We start from the raw sequence: 18472 nt of genomic DNA on the forward strand, positions 1-18472 counted from the left end.
CGTTGGATGTTGGTGGAAGTTAGGGTCCAATCCACTTAAAGGAAGAAACTCCATTTAGTCAGGGGAAGAAATCAACCCAACGTTTCTGAATGAGTGTTTAAATAGCTGACTTACTGAATAAAAGAAAGGAAGAAAGAGAACCTTCCCTATAGTAACTGCCTTGTGGAAAGGTCCTGAATAGTAGAAGAAGTCTATAAACCACAGCAGTTTCTGCCGGCAAAAGTTGTAAGTTTTGGAAACACATGATTTACTAACCCTGCTCAGAACTATAAAGGCTGAGGTGGACATGGAGATACTCTGTGACCAACCTTTAGGCACCTGAGAATTTTCTTGACAAAGTTCTGTGTTAGGCGACATTCAAAACAAGTTAAGGTCTTCTCCCTAAATACTTCTTACTATGGAGAAATACATTCCGATTGTGTGAAAAAAAGAACACAGACTCACCCATTTGTGTTGTAAAATTAGTGTACTTGATAATATTTCACAAAATATTTTTTTAATATAAATGATGGCATATGATGGTTATCTATGTCAGTTGCAGATATAGCACAAACCTTTGCTTGTGCTTGAAAAATTCTGTGACCCATATACTTTATTACTCTACAATTTTCCCCCTTGCATCCATAATGATATTTTTTTGTATTTTTCTACAAGTTATTTAGCTGATCTCTGATTTGGTTAGTCCAAAGTATCCATAATTAATGTAATTCAGCTTTTGATACGAGGAAAGCCAGCACTATTCCTCTAATCAGTGAGGTGCTTATATTTGTTTGTGTTTTGTTTTGTTTAGTTTTTAAAATAAGCGAACTAAATGAAATACATTATTCATTAATAGCATGTTCATCTGTAAACATTGCCATATCTCAATAAAACATAGTAACTGTTTTTCAGGTCTTGAAAAATTATGTAAGAGAGTTGGGTATCTAAGTTCCTTATGTACTTCTTGCACAGAATATCCATATGCATGAGCATCTCAATGAGCAGTTCACAGAATCACAGAATGTTAGGGATTGGAGGGTACCTCAAAAGATCATCTAGTCCAATCCCCCTGCCGGAGCAGGAACACCTAGATGAGGATGCACAGGAAGGCATCCAGGCTGGTTTTGAGTGTCTCCAGAGAAGGAGACTCCACAACCTCCCTGCGCAGTCTGTTCCAGTGTTCTGTTGCCCTCACTGAGAAGAAGTTTCTTCTCAAATTTAAGTGGAACCTCTCGTGTTCCAGCTTGAACCCATTACCCCTTGTCCTATCATTGGTTGTCACCGAGAAGAGCCTGGCTCCATCCTTGTGACATGCACCCTTTATATATTTATAAACATTAATGAGGTCTCCCCTCAGTCTCCTCTTCTCCAAACTAAAGAGACCCAACTCCCTCAGCCTTTCCTCACACAGCAGATGCTCCACTCCCTTAATCATCTTTGTTGCCCTATGTGGGACTCTCTCAAGCAGTTCCCTGTCCTTCTTGAACTGAGGGGCCCAGAATTGGACACAATAATCCAGATGAGGTCTCACCAGGGCAGAGTAGAGGGGAAGGAGAACCTCTCTCTCGACCTACTAACCACCCCGCTTCTAATACACCCCAGGATGCCATTGGCCTTCTTGGCCACAAGGGCACAGTGCTGGCTCATGGTCATCCTGCTGTCCACCAGGTCCCTTTCTCCTACACTGCTCTCTAATAGGTCATTGTTGATTCATTCATATGTGTATCTGTAAATATTCTACATTCCAGTAATAAGAGATTGGAAAAGAAAATAATGGAAAAGTGTATTTTGTGTGTCATCTAGTTTTAGAAGACTGTAAATAAGAAGCAGTAAACTAAATTTTTTCAATTGTCTTAAAGAGTTTTTAGAAAAATTATCATAACTTCTTACTACATCAACAGCTACTAAATCTTTTATTTTCTTTTTATATATACATTTTCTATTCCAAAATCTTCAATTTAGAATGCTCTGTGACTCTGAATTAGCACATTACTGCTTTTTTACAATCTATACTCCCTTTAGTAAATCAATAGTTAGTTTCTTTCTTCTGAAGAAGTATCTTCTATCTTTCTAATTTTTTCCTGTTAATTTTCCTCCAAACTTGTTTTTCACACTGTTGATGGTTCTTTAAGAACAGGGACAACTTGTCCTTAAACCAGTCACATCACCAACGTCCTCAATCTGTTAGCCACCTGAGCCAGCTTTCTACTATAGAGGCAATATGATTTCTATTGAGTTTGGGTTTTTTGTTTGGTTGGTTGTTTTGGTTTGGTTTGTTTGTTTTTCCTCGTATTTCGTAATGTTTCTGCTACCTACAAGTAAAAATATTACCTGGAAATAGTTTCTGGATATTTAGCAGAATGGAATTTCTTACCAGAAAATGTTATGTTGAAGCCTTCATAAGAAATTGAAAAATCAGATATAAATCGAAGCTGTGCAGTAAAATTCCCGAAGAGGCCGGCTTTAATTGTAGGGGGTAAGACTGAGCCAGTTAACCTGGCTACTGGTTCTGTGAAGCTGCCATCTTCAGTGATGAGCAAATAGTCATGAGAGCTCTCAAGGTGAAAAGTATGAAAAAACAGCTGTACACCTTTAAAAATATTAAAGAGGGGGAAAGAAAAGCATTTTATCAGACGATTTTATCTTCCTTTATACACAGGTGACAGAGAAAGTAAATATTTTATTATCTGGAAAGATTTTTAGAAAAAGTCACACATGGAATCAAAACCCCAAATCCAGAGAACAAAACTTGCAGAAAGCACATAGGCTCAACAAATCAATATGTGCAGTGTGAATGTCTGTTTAGGTCACTGTAAATCAATAGCTCCCAGAAGAGAACTGATTGGATTTGATGTTATTTGTATACAGCAACCTGAAAAATCTAAATTTGTATTGGATAGATTTCATTCAAGTTCCCGTATGTCTCTTTTATTTATAATCTCTACCATGATCTCACTATTAAAGTAGGAAGCATGCTTTAATAATTGCCTAAAATTTTGTATTATTTTTTTATTTTTGCATTTCTTCCAGCACAGTTCTCTTTTTTACTCTACAGTGCAGGGAAGTGCCCATACACAAGTACAAAGCAGATACAATTTTTTATGTACGGTCTTCCTTATGTGCAGATTCATATTTTCGGGGACCTGTTCTTTACTCAAGTCATGACTGGTTTTTTTTGGTTTTGCTTTTTTTTTGTTTTGGTTGGTTTTGGTTTTGGTTTTGGTTTTTGGTTTTTGGTTTTTTGTGGTTTTTTTGCCAACTTCCAGTCCAGCAATGAATTAAATTAATTAAATTTTGACTAATGGTTAGGTTTACAAATACAATTATTTACTGTGGGGAACAACATGCTTCTTAGAAAGTCATATATTTTACATTTTAAATGCCATGAGTTTTAAACAAAAATCCAATCCATGTTTTAAATAGTAGAAACTTCCAATATACTTCTCAGACTATCACAGGAACAAAGACTTCTATTGTGATAGAAAAGGGATTGAGGAATCTTTTGATTCAGTGGTATGTAACACAACATTTGTTCTTCCTAGGCTTTTTTCCTTAGTTCTTTTTCCATTTCCTTAATCGACAATCTGCCAAGCTTAACTGTGCGTCCAAATATTACCCTACTGCATATATAACATAAAGATGTAATTTTTTGCCATGATGATTTAAGTCTAATATCTAAGGTTATTAATACACAGATCAAATAATCTTCTTCATACTTAGTAATGGAGAAGAGCTATCAACAAAGTCCCAAGAGGTTTCACTGAAAAAATTAGTGCTATTTAACAAGTAACAATTATTTTAATATATTTTAGCTCTCCTACTTTCTGCCCGTTTTTCTAAGAGAGACTAAAATGCATTTGCTCTGGTAAGTATTAAAACAATGTTTCTTTTGCAAAAAAAACCCATAAACTACTAGCACCACCTTTGAAGATATTTACTTTGGGACACTACGCTTCTTCCTCCCCTTCTTCCTCAAAAGAGTGGCAGAATGGCAGAAAGCAATGGTTTAACTATTTTAACACAATCTATAAAAGGCATTTTATTGCGGTTTTGTGTTTGATTTCTTTTATACATAGACACTACATATAGATATGCAATTCATATTAGATTCTTACCCTTGCCATGTGACACTTCAATAGTCCAAGTGCAATTTAAAGAGTTTGGATAAAAATCAGGAAAACCTGGAGAAAGAACAGTTCCACTCTTCCCATGAATATATCCACCACATAAAGCTTGACAAGAGAAAAAAAAGGTGGAGGGGGGAAACAGACAGAAGTCATACAAAAGTCTTGTTTTTTATTAAAAAGAAAAAAATCTCGTTCACTTTTTGAACTACCCTTAAAATTAAAAACAGAGTCAAGTATTAAAATAAGAAGTTAATTCATCTAAAGCCATGACATTCACATTTGACAACAATTTGTTTGTTATTAAATTAGTCCTTAAAAAGGAGTTTATTTTTCATCAACAGCCTCTCCTGCTAGTATTTAAGAAGATTTTTTTTTTTTGTGAACTAACTCAAAACCAAAATATCTTGCAGCAAATTTTCTTGCATTACATATTTAAGAAGTTATATATTTAATTCAATTTTTCATTTTCCAACAAATTGTTGTTATTTTTTTTTTAATAATAGAAAAGTTTGTCCCTATTTTATTTCTCCTGCAATGCTCAGGGAGAAAGAAAACAAGAACAAAACCACAAACAAACAAACAATAACAAAACCCCCACATCTTTTCCTCTCTTTCAAAGATTCATATTGTCCCATCATAAGTAATTTATTTGGAACTGAGTATTTTGAAAGAAACTAAAAATATGCTAGAAAAAATTTTATGCCTACTAGCATTTGCTAAACTAGGCTGCTCAAATTTGCATGGCAAATTAATTAAAGATTTGTATGCTGAATTACTCACTGATCTTATAAACACAGCATGGATGTGCTTTTCGCTCATCTGTTGCTGTCCAGCTTTTTATTTTGTATTTTAAAAATTTTAATAATCTAAATATTTAACAATAAAACAACAAAGCATTAAGATGCTTTTAGTTTTCTCCCTCACATAGAGGAGTATACTTTACCATAAACTATATGGCAAATATACATGACAAAATGTCCTATAAACTTACACTGTTTCCATGTAGATGTATATATAGAATATATATATATATACAAACATGCTGGCATTATAGCTAAAGTGTTTGTTAAAGTTTTTAGTGCTTTTTGAATTTATATGTTATATATATTTATAAATAAGTAGCAAGAAAGGAAATGTTTCTAGACTGGTTTTCCGTGCATAATTGTATTTCTGCATATAAGCATGAATGAGAATATACATGGGTAAAACCACAGTAAATATATGATTGATAACATTACTTAATAATAAATAACATAATTACAGATATCAGGCTCATAATGTTGTAAATGAACAGTAGTATACATTTGTTCAAAATCCTTCCTATTTTGTAAATACCACAGAAGGAAGGAAAATATTTACCTGTGCAACATTCCTTAAAGCAGATGTTAAAAATTTGCAAATAAGTTACATAGCTTTAAGTTTACAATTTAAAATATGTAAATGATTGTTTTTATTTAGCTCTCCCTGGAAGATTATTTTCACACTCCACCTTGAGACTATAGTTTTTTGAGAATGACACATTACTTCAAGGGAACTTAGGCAATGTGTCTCTGTACACAGTTATTTTTCTTCTTTGTTGGCATGAAACAAAGCAACATGCTTTTCCCTTAGGCATTTATTTTGCTGATTTAATTTCTGAAGCTGCAATTTTGAGAAGAGCAATAGTCTGCAGGTGACTACAAAATGCTAATTTCAACCTCAGTTAAAACTGTCACAATGAAAAAAATTGGGTCACAACTCTTTGAGCCTCAAAAGGCAAATATGCTAACAAAATGATTACCTAAAAGAACATGAGTTTTATTTTATCTTTTTAGACTAGTTAGTTCAATGTAGTTGAATATCTGAGGAAAAAAAGAAGAAACTGAGTGTAACCCTTGTGTGTTCCTTGCCCAGAGACCCTACTCCAGAAAGGCTTGAAATTTTACATTACAAACTTACGCTAAAGTGGGCAATGGACCTGGGAAATAAGGACTCTTTCAAGGAGTGAAAATTAACTACATCTTTCTGTAGTTCAACATTCATATGCAAACAAAAGAGTTGAATATTGGTCTTTTAACTTGAAAATGCATTCATAATTTTTAGTATAAAGTAAATTGAAAAAGAATACAATACTATTCAAAGTTAAGATTACTACAATAGTTTTATTCAACACATTGCAGGAAGGCAAACAAGAAGAAGGAAACCATAAAACCAACAGGAGAATACTGAAAATGCTTTTCTCATTTTAAAATTACAGCTTACAGGAAGATCTATAACACTCCAAAGTTCATCAGCTGTGCCAGAAACATAGTCTAAAATTTGATCAAAAAAGGCAATTGAAAACAATTGTTTGCTTCTTCTTTGCAAAGGAGGAACAAGTTGTAATGCTTACAAGGTGAATGAGTTTGAATGGTAGATTAGTTTGCTTTGTAGTGATAAAGAGCTTTTAACTATATAATAATCGTCTGGTAGCTTATATGTTTTGTACATGAGGTCAGAAGGCTGTAGTGAGAATTAGAAGCCTGAATGAGAAAAACTGCTCAGATTTAACAAAACAGTTTAAAACAGTGTTAGAAACTAAAATACTTTGCTGAATCTAAGTCTGCCCTTTGGCATTCCACTGTAGTCAATTAAAACCTTGGACCTGAAAAAGGAGTCACAAATTCACTAATGTAAGTAATTCACAAAAGTCAGAGCCTTTATTGGTATGGGCTTGGGTCTTCTCCTTTCACACATGGATCTTTCACAACTGCCTTAGAACACAATTGTATCTTAACAAGAAAGAAGCCTGATCAAGACAAACATGCTTTTAAAGGAAATCATTTAGCAGTCAGAAGGGATAAATAGGAAGTTTTAGCAGGAAGTTTAATGAAAGGAGCTTGTGGATAATTTTCAGAGAAGCTGGGTTCTATCTCTGTTGAAATACTTAGCTACATTTGGGCATTATATTCTGCAGTTTCTATCAGAGAGATTTTTTAGCAACTATGCAAGCATTTCACAAAAAAAAAGAGTTGATTCTGTGGTTCATAGAAAAATAAATTAGAAAAAAAAATTATAAAACAAGAGCAAGGAAATATTTGCTACTATAGTTTAGCATTTAAAAAAATGTTTCATGAAAGCACATGCCCCAAACCAATTAATGAAAAAATCAAATTTCAAAACAAAACTATGTCAGTAAAATTAATTACATAGGCTTTTAATGATCTGTTTTGGTATTGAGTATCCTAAATTTTGAGCTATCATTTAAGTATTCAGCATTTTAAGTTTAAACAGTAAGTTAAATTTATTTGCTTTGCTTTGAAAATATTAGTTGTATGGCACCATTTTCATTCACAGTCGAATGGTGGTACCCTCTGAGGATTCTGATTTTTCTATTACTGAATACATACCTATAAATTTCACTGTACATTGTAGTACGTGACAGAAAGTTGATACAGAGATGTAAAGTATAGCTTTTATTAAGAGTAAAATAATTTTTTAAATGTATGGATCTTGGTGTAATTGAAGGGGTGTAGTAGCAATGATAATTTTGATTAGTTCTCGAAAATAGGAAGCTGGTTTTCTTGGACTTTAAAGCTGCCATCTGAAGAACTTGACACTTACCATCACAGCTGGGTAACGCGTGATTCCACTGATGGTTTCTTTCACATACGAGTGGTTCTTCATCACTCAGTGTATATCCTGGATCACAGCTAAAAGTTACTATAGAGCGGATATTAAAGTTGTTACCATGGCGATGGCCATTCACAGGAATCCCTGGGTCGAGGCAGGAATCTGATTCCAGAGTAAGACCTGAAACACACAGATTTAATTTGTTTATTTATTTAATATAGTAAACAGAAAAAAATACCAAACAAAACACAAAATGAGTAAGACAGGAAGAGGAAAGAGCCCCAAGAAGATACTTGTTAGCATTGCCTGCGAACTGATGTAGGCTATAAAGCACTTTCTTGAGCTGTTCTCACTGACTTGGAGCACAGGTTTTCAATTTTCAGTCTCATAGAACAGAGAAGCCCAAATGAACTAGAAAAAGATTAGATCTTTAAAGTATCAAACAATAAAAAAAAAAAAAAAACAGCCAACAAAAGCACCAAACACACAAAACTGTAGGAAGATATTAAGGTTCAAACTGTGACTATAAATTTTGCTAGTATATAAGTCATATCTGATTATTCCATTTAATCTACTCAGCTTCTGATGCTGTGGGACAATGCAACTTTCCTTTGTCATAGTAATGGTTATTTGACTTAGCAAAACAGCATTGAAAACTGCAATTGGTGAACTCAGAAACTACTTGTTAACTTCTACAGATACTATCCTATGAATCCAAAACAGACAAGGAACACAGCTCACACAGTTACTATAAGCTTATAACTTTTACTTCATTCAATACTAAATTAAATATTTTATTTTAAATATAACTTTTATCTGACATAAGGAGTCACTAGCAATTATGTCTTACAGCAGAGATTGAGTAGTGTTTAGTAAATAAACCTGGAGCTATACACTGAACAAGGAAAAGAAACCCCAAATTATCAAATGGAGGCTCACTAACTGAGCATTATCCATTATGCTTATAGTGACAGCAAACAATTGTGGAACATAATCATGTAATGAGCTATAATGGATACATGCTAGGCAACAAAATAAAGACTCTATTGGGATGAAAGGAGTTTATTTTCTGTGGGTTGTGTATTGTGGGTTGACCTTGGCTGGTTGCCAGTCCCCCACCCAGCTGCTCACTCGCCACCCCCCCACACTCAACAGTGCAGGGGAAGATAGAGAATAAGATGAAAAAGCTCACAGACTGAGATAAAGACAGGTAGATCACTTACCAATTACCATCACAGTCAAAAAAGACTCAACCTGAGAAAATTTAATTTAATTTACTGTCAATTAAAAATAAAACAGGATGGTGAGAAACAAAGACAAAAACTGAAACACCGCCACCCCTTCTTTCCAGGCTCAAGTTCACTCTTTCATTCCCAACTTCTCCACCTCCTCACCCCTCACCAAGTGACATGGCAGAGATGGGGGATGGGGGCTGTGGTCAGCCCGTAACAGCTGCTCTCTGTGGCTCCTTCCTCTTCACACTTTTCCCCTGCTCTAGCGTCAGTCCTTCCCACAGGCTGCAGTCCTTCAGCATGGACATGCTCCTGCATGGGCCTGAACAGGCTGCACGTTCCTTCAGGGAATAACCACGTGCTCTGTCATGGGGCTCACCATGGGCTGCAGTGTGGATACTCGCTTCACTGTGGCTTCTGTCATGGGCTGCAGGGGAGTATCTGCTTGGAGCACCTCCTTCTTCTCTGACCTTGGCATTTATAGGATTGTTACTCACACTTTATTTTTCTTCACTCACCTGTGCAGCATTTTGCCCTTTCTTAAATATGTTATCACAGAGGTGCCACCAACTTGGCTGATGGGCTCAGCTGTGCCCTGTGGTGGGTCCACGGGAGCTGGCTGGAACCATTTGTGTTTGGCACTGGGCACCCTATGGCTTCTCTTCACAAAGGCCACCCCTGAAGCCCCCCCATAATGAACACCTTGATGCTTACATCTGTTACAGTGTGTCATGTGCATGGAAACAAAAACGATTGAGTTAGATGGAGACATTGTTCCCTGGATGGGGAGATTGTTCCTTCTTCTATGAGAAGCTGAGCATGTCCACAGGAAAACCTTGAGAATGATGGCTGTGGTGGATAAAAAGAAAAATTGAGGGTATGAAGGACACAGCCAGCATGAAGCCTGCAGTAAAAAAGTAAAACTAGAAGCTGGCTGAAAACAGCAGGGAACAAACACATAGCTAAGCCTCAGAGATAACAGAGAGACCCAGAGGAGCCTATGTAGAGTTTTTTGCAACCCAAAAAAACACTTGTTAAAAAAACTGCGGACAAAGGGACAGGAAGTGTGTGGGGGGTGAACCACTTATAAATGCTTCGATGTTTGTTTGCAGGCAATTATTTTGATCTACTTTCTTTTGAAAAAATATCTGGTTTGCACCTGTTTGAATTACACTGAACATCTGAGTTTAAAATTCCTTGTTGGCTTTTGAGATAAAATCTAGATATATCCACCTCAGAACTCTGGCACCCTTTGCATTAACTTAAGTATTTTCACATTAATTTTCACATTAATTTCAGTATTTCGGTGCCAGGCTGAAAAGAACGCTGTAAGCATGATTTCATATGGGTGATGTCATCACTTATAGATGCTGTGAGAGCCTTGAACAAGATTAGTTCTCCTGAAGCCTTTAAAGATTTTATGTGCTTCCTCACAGCTGACCTGGATTTCTAGCATGACTCCAGTCTCCATCTTCTTTTTGCCAAAGAAGTTCCTTCCTCAAAGCCAACTGCTGACAGCAGAAAATTCTCTATAGCAGAGTGTGTTATGAATTTATTAGCTCCTTAGGCCTCTAAACACATCCTGAAGGTGCTGGTCCTCTAAGCTGCCTACATAACTGTTTCTGTGGAAGCTGTAGTCTCAGTTTACTGCTTTTACCCTGCTTTATTTATCCAGGATTACCACACAACCTTAGGAATGAAGTAGAAGCAGTTCAAGACTAAGGAAAAAAATATTTTGTAAGTAAAGTTTTTAGAATTGTAGATACAAGAGTTGGAAGCAGGACTACGAACAAAAATATCATAAATAATGACTCTAACTTGCACAGAGAAATATTCTCTGTAGCCTCCAGCTATTCTTATATCTCAGTTAGAATTCAGATTTGAAAGCTTATGATGTAGTTTTCATGAGGTATCCTTGCCATATTTAAATTCTAGATGAATAAGTTTCTTCTAGACTTCACTGCATGCTTTTCATGTAAATGTGCCATGTTAGCTGACACAATGCGTTTTTAGATTCCCTTGACCTGGCTTAAATTTCTTAATATAGACGCAAAGAATCCTTTTTAGTATATAATATTCTGCACTGTATGTGCCCTAAATAAACACTAATTATGTACGAAATCCTAACTTTGATGCACATTAGGTTTTTTTCAGACAAACTATACTTTGTGTTTTGGGATATGTCCACAGTAGCTCTCTTAAAATTCCTACCTCTTAGGGCACCCTTCCACCCCTGCCTCAACACATCAACAGCTTTGGGATTCTGAGTCACATATAACAGGTAAACTCATCAGCTTCTTTTTGAAATTATAACTCTAGATTACATTGATTATGTTGCTTCAGATTTTTGCAAGGAGAACGAAAGCTGTAGGAACCCTATCAACATCCACATTCCCAATTGAAATAGCGGTGCTGTATGAATAAAAAAGTCAGTTCAGGCAACAGAGCTTCATTCTCAGGGGGAAAATATTCAGTATGTAAGGTTTAGCAATCATAAACATAGCTGTAAAGAAATAATTTTTCTTTGCTTCTTTGGACAAAGATTTATTTTTTTTTTCCTTAATAGGAGATAACATAAGACCAGCTTAATAATGGGTGGTACTGAGAGTTCTGACTACAAAAAGACAATATTAAATGATGTATGAGAAATTCTGGCACCACAATGATAAATTTTGGGTTTATGGTTGGAAAAGGTTGATTTAATACTATTCATAGCAATTGGCTCAGTAAATATAAGATTAAAGTCTGGATGAAAAACATGCCTTTTCTCTCACTTTATATAACATAATACTTCTCAAGAAGAGCATGCTCAGTAGCTCCCTTGAAAAATACTCACTCCACTTCACTTGATATAGCTGTGGGAATTAGATAAGCAGATAATTCTATCCTATAATTTAATCATTCCCTTTTCAAAGGAACATAACAAACAATTCAAAGTAAACAGCATTAAAGATTCTGTACATCACTGGGTAATTGAAAAATACGGACAGTCAGCCTCAAGAACTTAACTCTGTCAATATTTACATTTCATGAAACATTTATCAGCCTATTGTTCTAAGCTATATTAGATGCTTCATTGATTATTAAAATGCATATTTTGCAAACACTTAAAATTATAAGTGATTTTTAGAGACTGGTTTAATCATTAGATCTCATTAGATCTCTAAAGAGGAAATTAATTTGTTGCTGTAATGCATGAAGGATACAACAGCTATACAGTTTTATATACTACATAATCATATATATTACATATCTATACTTTGCACTTCACAGATCAGATAGTTAAAATCATTAGGAAAATCGAATATTAAAGTGAAAGATTGCTAAGAGATTGTCTAAAGAATGGTCATTGCACAAAATGCATGAAGAAAATAAATTCAGTAAGAAAAACAGAAAGAAAACATGGCTGTGTGCCTTAACCACTATGCTACCCATTCATGCTAGCTATGGAGTGGTTGCTATGTTATGCAATGGATCTCAAAAATGTCTTGAACAATGGAAATGTTTCAGCTGGAAGCTGGAGTGCTATTCTTTGCCAACAGTATAGATTCATCCAGAACATCAATAAGGCAGATGACAAAAGCAATTTTTTGGACAGTAAGAGAGTATTGCCCAATAAAAGAGTTGATCATATAGGTAGGCTTATTCTGACAATTATAGGAGAACAGTGTGGCATATCTTTGCTTTTAAAAAAGAATTTTTTTTTAAAGAAATGGAATACGTGCTTGCTTGTCAGAATGCACTTCCACGAATTAGAGCCAGAGGCCACACAATTAAATTAGGAGAGGGCCTGTTCCCTGGGACGCATTTCAAAGCATAGTTCAGCTAACATTCATACAGATAAAATCTTGCCCACCTTAAGAGAATAGTCTTTAGCTGAAGGTATTCCTAGAATACTTTTTTGTAATTCTTTTTCTTTTTGACGATTTACTGTAACCGTCAGAAGGTTCAAGTTTTCACATTACTACTACATTTTTCCTAGAATATTTATGTTTTGTGTGAACACCATATCCTTTTTTACTGTATTTCTATTTGTATTTGTGCATGCTATTTCTCCTTTCCCATTCATACTTAGCATGTTTCTTTATCGAATTTGATTTTTTTTTAAATTTACTTCAGCCCATGCCTTCAGTTCATCTAGCTTCTTTTGAATTCTAACCCTTCCCACCGTAGTGCTTGCTATAATTGTAGATTGGAATCATCCTCAAAATTCGTAATGTTCTTTTTATTATTATTAAAATTGTAAATAAAAATATCAGACTGTTTTGGATCTAGGCCAGATCACAGTAGGATCCCTACAAATTTGAGTTAGACAGTGAACTACTAATTCCTGGCAGCTCTTTGCATAAAAGCTTTCAAAATTGTTCAGAGCACCACAGAATCACATAACAGTTTCAATTGGAAGGAACCTCCAGAAATCACCTGGTCCAACCTCCCTGCTCAAGCAGGGTCACCTAGGACTGGTTTCACAGGACCATGTCTGGATGCATTTTTAGTATCTCCAAGGATGGAGGTTCCACACCTTCTCTGGGCAACATTTTCCAGTGCTCGCTGAAGTGCTTGTTGTACCTGTAATAATTTTGTCTATACCAAATTTCAATATTTTCTCTAAAAAAAATCTAAAAGCCTTACAAATATCAACACAGAGCTGTTTCCTTCCCTTTCCATTCCCAAATCTATAAAAGCAGTTAACCTGACAAGAAAGAGATTGGTTTGACATAATCTGTTCTTATCAAATATAAATCATTTGTTCCTTATCACCTTGTTTATCAGCTTGACACTAGTATCTTTAAAGAGATAAAACTAATGTCCTTGATCCTTCTGGTCCTCATCTTTTTTTTTTTTTTTTTTTTTCCCCCCTCTCTCCTTTCTTTGAAACATGTTGGCCCTTCTGCAATTGTTTGAAACTTCCCTAGAGTTTTGAATTTTCAGACATAATTTTCAACGGAGTGGACACTGCTTCTGCTTTGCCTTTAAGTATAGCACAGGGAATTTCAACAGTCCCTCATGAATAAAATATATTTAATTATCTCAATATTGTGCAATACCCTTTTCCCTTATGCTGTATTCTTACCTTGTAAATGCTCACTTAATTGTGTTTAGTACATGGTCAAAATTAAGCTTTTCTGTAAGTGTTGCAAAACAGAAACATCTGATGTTTGCTCAAATTTTTTATTAAGTAGCTATTTTTCCCCCTTATTTTGAATATATTTATAGATAGTTTTTGTTACTGCCTTTCTGTCTCTTGCTTCTGTAACAAATATGCACTTTGGATTTTCTGATTTTATCCTGAGAGATCTGTGTTATTCTTTTATGGCCAGCTGTATCAATATTTGACTATAGCCAACATTTACATGATTAGCTTTTTGTTTACACATCATTAAAAATGATTTTTAAATAGCTACAGAAATTGATAGTATTTTTTCTTTCTCTCCAAAAGATACAGTTTGTTGTTAGGCCTTATATAATCTCTTTTATAAATGGCTTTCAGAATTCATTCCAAGAAAATCCACCTACCAATTTCTCAAGTCTGGTGAAGCTTAGATTTTGGAAAACCACCAACTTGATCACAATTGGATTGCCTCATTCTTTCATTTCTTGAGAATCATAAACTCTGTTATTTCATGAGCACTTCCACAAAAATCACCTTTCTTATTCAGGCTTCCTATTGGTTCTTCTTGTTAGTTGAAGTAAAATGAGTGCTGAAACAAAATGTTATTCTATAACATTCCAAAAAGTTTTTCCACTGAGTGCGTCCTGCCAGTGAAAAATTTATGAAATATTTTCTTTACATCCAGACTATTCACGAGATTTTTTTCTTTAAATGAAAAAGTGTAAGGAAGTATTTTGTTTCTATGCTATCCCTACTGAAACAGATTGTGGGCTGTCTGAATGATCTTGAAACTTTTTTAAGTCCAGGAAGATTGCATATTTGTGGATTTAAAAAGTTCTTTTCCAAAACCCGATCTAAACAATTACTGACTTTTATAGAACATGAATAAAGTATTACTTTTATCTTTTTTATTATGTTAACATTTTATTTAAGGAAAATCACAACACTGATTTTACTAGATTTTTACAGTGATTGAAAAGGAAAGTTTTTACAAAGATCGGTGATCCTTGTCTTTAAAGACTTTTGGAATTTTGGAATAATATGGAAGAAAATTGTAATGTTCATCAAATACACACTGATGCACATGGTAATATGGGTTGATTGCTGTCTCAATGCACAACAATGATCTCTGTTCAATTTTTCAAACAAATTTTAGTATAGAAGGGAATGTTAATCCATAAAGAAACACGGACTTTTAAATAAATTATCTGGATTTAAGAAGTAACTGTGCAATTTCCTTTGAAAATGATCATGTTTTCCGGTTTAAGGAGAGATAAATTTAAAAATAGGTGGGTTTACGTTAATAGAATCTGTGGATAAAGATATTTTTACCTGGTTTGGTTTAAGAAAAAGATTATGATTGCACAATCTACTTCAAAGAATGAGGAGCTGCAAAAAAAAAGAACCAAAACCCACATAACTAGTGAAGTTGAGAAATCAGGGAGATATGAGGCAAGGTGGTCAAAAGAATATAGATTAATTATTCTTGATAACATTGACGATTTTTTCAGTAGTTTTACTTAAAGAATATTATGGGCACTTTATTTTTTTTTTTTTTTTTTTGCTTAGATGCATAGGAGTTGAACTATACTGTCTTTCATTAACTATGTTAGAAGTGTCATCAAAAAGCTGAATTACGTACATTTAAGGAAGGGAATTAATAACTTACCTTCACATCTGAAGTACCTTTAACGGGCCACGTTTTTCTTAAAGCTGTATTACAGTCATATTTTAGCTTCATAGAATATTCCTGTCATCTCAGTAGCAACTCTGTATAGCTTATATTGAGCTTTTTATTTTAAGCAAGATTAAGCTCCTTCTGTTTCAGAGATATAGTGGCTTCAAATTGGGTACATCTTTTTGAAACACCCTCTACAATTTATGCTGTGAATGTATCATAATCATTCCAGCTGGTGACAGGTAAAAAGTGTCTGTTTATATTGCATTTTTTTCTATAGTGTGGACATTCCGGGCTAGATTTAACTTCAGTTTAAGATGCTTCCACTGATGTGTCTGCAGGCTTGTTTGGCCTTTAAGCTCCTTTCATAGTCAAAAAAGATATGATTGTCCCAGTCATGGCAAATGGGAACAATTTATTCAGCAAATTTACAAGGAGATAAATTTCGTTGTCACAATATATGTTTCTAGTGCTATCCTATCATAACCAGGATGTCTCCATGGAACTGGTAGACATGGGAAAGGATGAGCAAGATCCAAATCTCTACTGCAGTACTTGGCAACTAGGTCACATAGTACCTAAAATAACTCTAACTCTCCATGTTAATGCAATCAAACATAGCCTCTGGATTCTACTTCAGAGTTTACTGAATTGCTCCACGGACTCTATCAATTGCATTGACCAAATCTCCATTGCCCAAAATGTAAGCTTTAGGCTCTAGACACTTCTATGTTGACAGTTACATTGAAATGTTTATTCTGCCAGCTGAATGTCATTCATAGTGACATAAAAGAACAGAGAAACAGCAGTCACTGTCTGTAAGTAAGAAAGCATATTAACTTTTTTTTTTATCAATTAAAATTCAGTTTTCAGATAACTATTTAATGGAAAATATAATTCACCAAAAAAAAAAATTAAAGTCTCCTGAAACTGGGAACTTAAAATCATTTACTCTTTTTCTTAATTTCATCTTCTTAGTCATTTCTAAGCAAAAAGTAATACTAGCCACCCTTTTAAATATTACTTCTGCAGAAAGAAAGAGATGTTTTATTCAGGGAGTGAATGTGCTCAGGAAAGCCTAAACTCCCAAATTTTTAGCTTTTTAAAAATTACTTTTAAGATTAGAAATGTATTAGTTTTTTGTATAAAAGGTTTTGTTTTGTTTTTTTTTTTTTTTAAACATTCCGTGCATGGGAACTACATGTAAAAGAAGATGAAGATCATTTACTAGCCTTCTGTCATCTTTACTTGCTAGAGATCTAATCCAATGCAAAGGTTTAAAGTGCACTAATAAAATCTAATTGTGACATTTATCAGGCTATCTAGAGTAATAGCACTGAAAATTTAGTGTCGTGTGTGTGTGAGATAATAAATTTTTCAACAAAGATAGAAATTGAATTCACAAATATTGTTCTAAGTAATTTCATAATGAGACCTTCTTCTTTAATGTGTAGTGCAGATATTTTATTATTAACTGTTTTAAGTTTTAACAGAACAAAAGACATCTACCTGAGAGGGGACTTTAAAAAAACTCAAAAATATAAATACTTAAGGACTGTGTTACAAAATGTAACAGCAACATTTAGATACAATACAATCAGGGAAAATCAGTATCTGCACATAACTCATGCAGAAACCTACCTACTGTTCCTTGTATTTACAGGATTTAGCAGCCTTACATTTTACCATCCTATTGTCTGTTCAGGCATTACTGCCATGTCTGAGACAAAGCTAAAAGAAGGTATGCAGAATTTCCAAATTATGATGTAGCTATTAAATATGACAGCAATATACTGCAATCAGGTTAGTTTTCAGATAAGAACAATTGATAAAACCAATGTTATTTGTTTAGTATAACCACACTAAACACATCAGGTCTCTTTATTCAGTACTTAAGTGAATACTTAAGTACTTATTATCATATAAAGATCAGTTTGATTTCAGAAAGCTTAAAATATGTGATTTTATGTATCTAATTTAAAAGCAAATGCTATTATAATGATTCTTTAGTTCACATGAAGACATTAATTTTAATTTATTTGCATTTTGGAATCATCATGGATAATGCTCAATTCTGCTCAGTACTGCAAAAGTGTATTAAAACCAGAGAAAGAGAAAATGACAGATCAAGTTTCTAAAATTACTCTCCATTTTGTTAAACACCTAGGTCCATAAACATTCTGAATAACATACAAGGACCCATGAAGAAAAAATTTTCAAAACAAATCAATAGTTTCAGAGCTACCCATCAGTACAGCATGGAGTAAACATAATTTGTTCTTATACAAACATAATTACTGAAGTTTATTTCTTCACATTCGTTTGCTCATTTTCAAATTGAATGTTATTTTGAAAATTAAATAAGAATCTATCGGAGGAATATCAGACTTACTCTCGTAGTGAATTTGGAAACCAATGCTGGAACGACTGTTGTCTGTAGTGAACAGTAGATACATGTAATTTCCAGTACTGATAAGGAACTGGGGTGCTTGTGTTCCATGATATTCTCCAATTAATGGTGATGAGTTAGCTGGCCCATCTCTGACTTCCAAAGTATCATAATTAACTTCAGTCTGAAATCTGAAAAGGAACATGCAAGTCAGCTGGTAGGTAAAGGAATGGTGTTATTTTCTTTAACTATTAGAAATGCTACCCATGTGTAACTAATTAAGAATATCATATATAGCCACCAGTGTATTACTGAGGATAACAACTAAGGCAGGTTTTATGCATCTCTTTCCTTGTCTTTGTT

The 18472-nt window shown here is 34.2% G+C and overlaps 1 protein-coding gene across 1 annotated transcript in view; it reads right to left on the reverse strand.

Moving 5' to 3' along the window:
* The window catches only part of CSMD1 (CUB and Sushi multiple domains 1), a 1102582-nt gene that overhangs the window by 257823 nt on the left and 826287 nt on the right, over positions 1-18472 (reverse strand). The window contains 4 exon segments of the mRNA XM_065633007.1: positions 2354-2569; positions 4095-4211; positions 7689-7877; positions 18113-18300. Coding sequence (XP_065489079.1) covers positions 2354-2569; positions 4095-4211; positions 7689-7877; positions 18113-18300 — 710 coding nt within the window.

This window comes from Caloenas nicobarica, chromosome 3 (genome assembly GCF_036013445.1).
Source record: "Caloenas nicobarica isolate bCalNic1 chromosome 3, bCalNic1.hap1, whole genome shotgun sequence".
Classification (NCBI taxonomy): domain Eukaryota; kingdom Metazoa; phylum Chordata; class Aves; order Columbiformes; family Columbidae; genus Caloenas; species Caloenas nicobarica.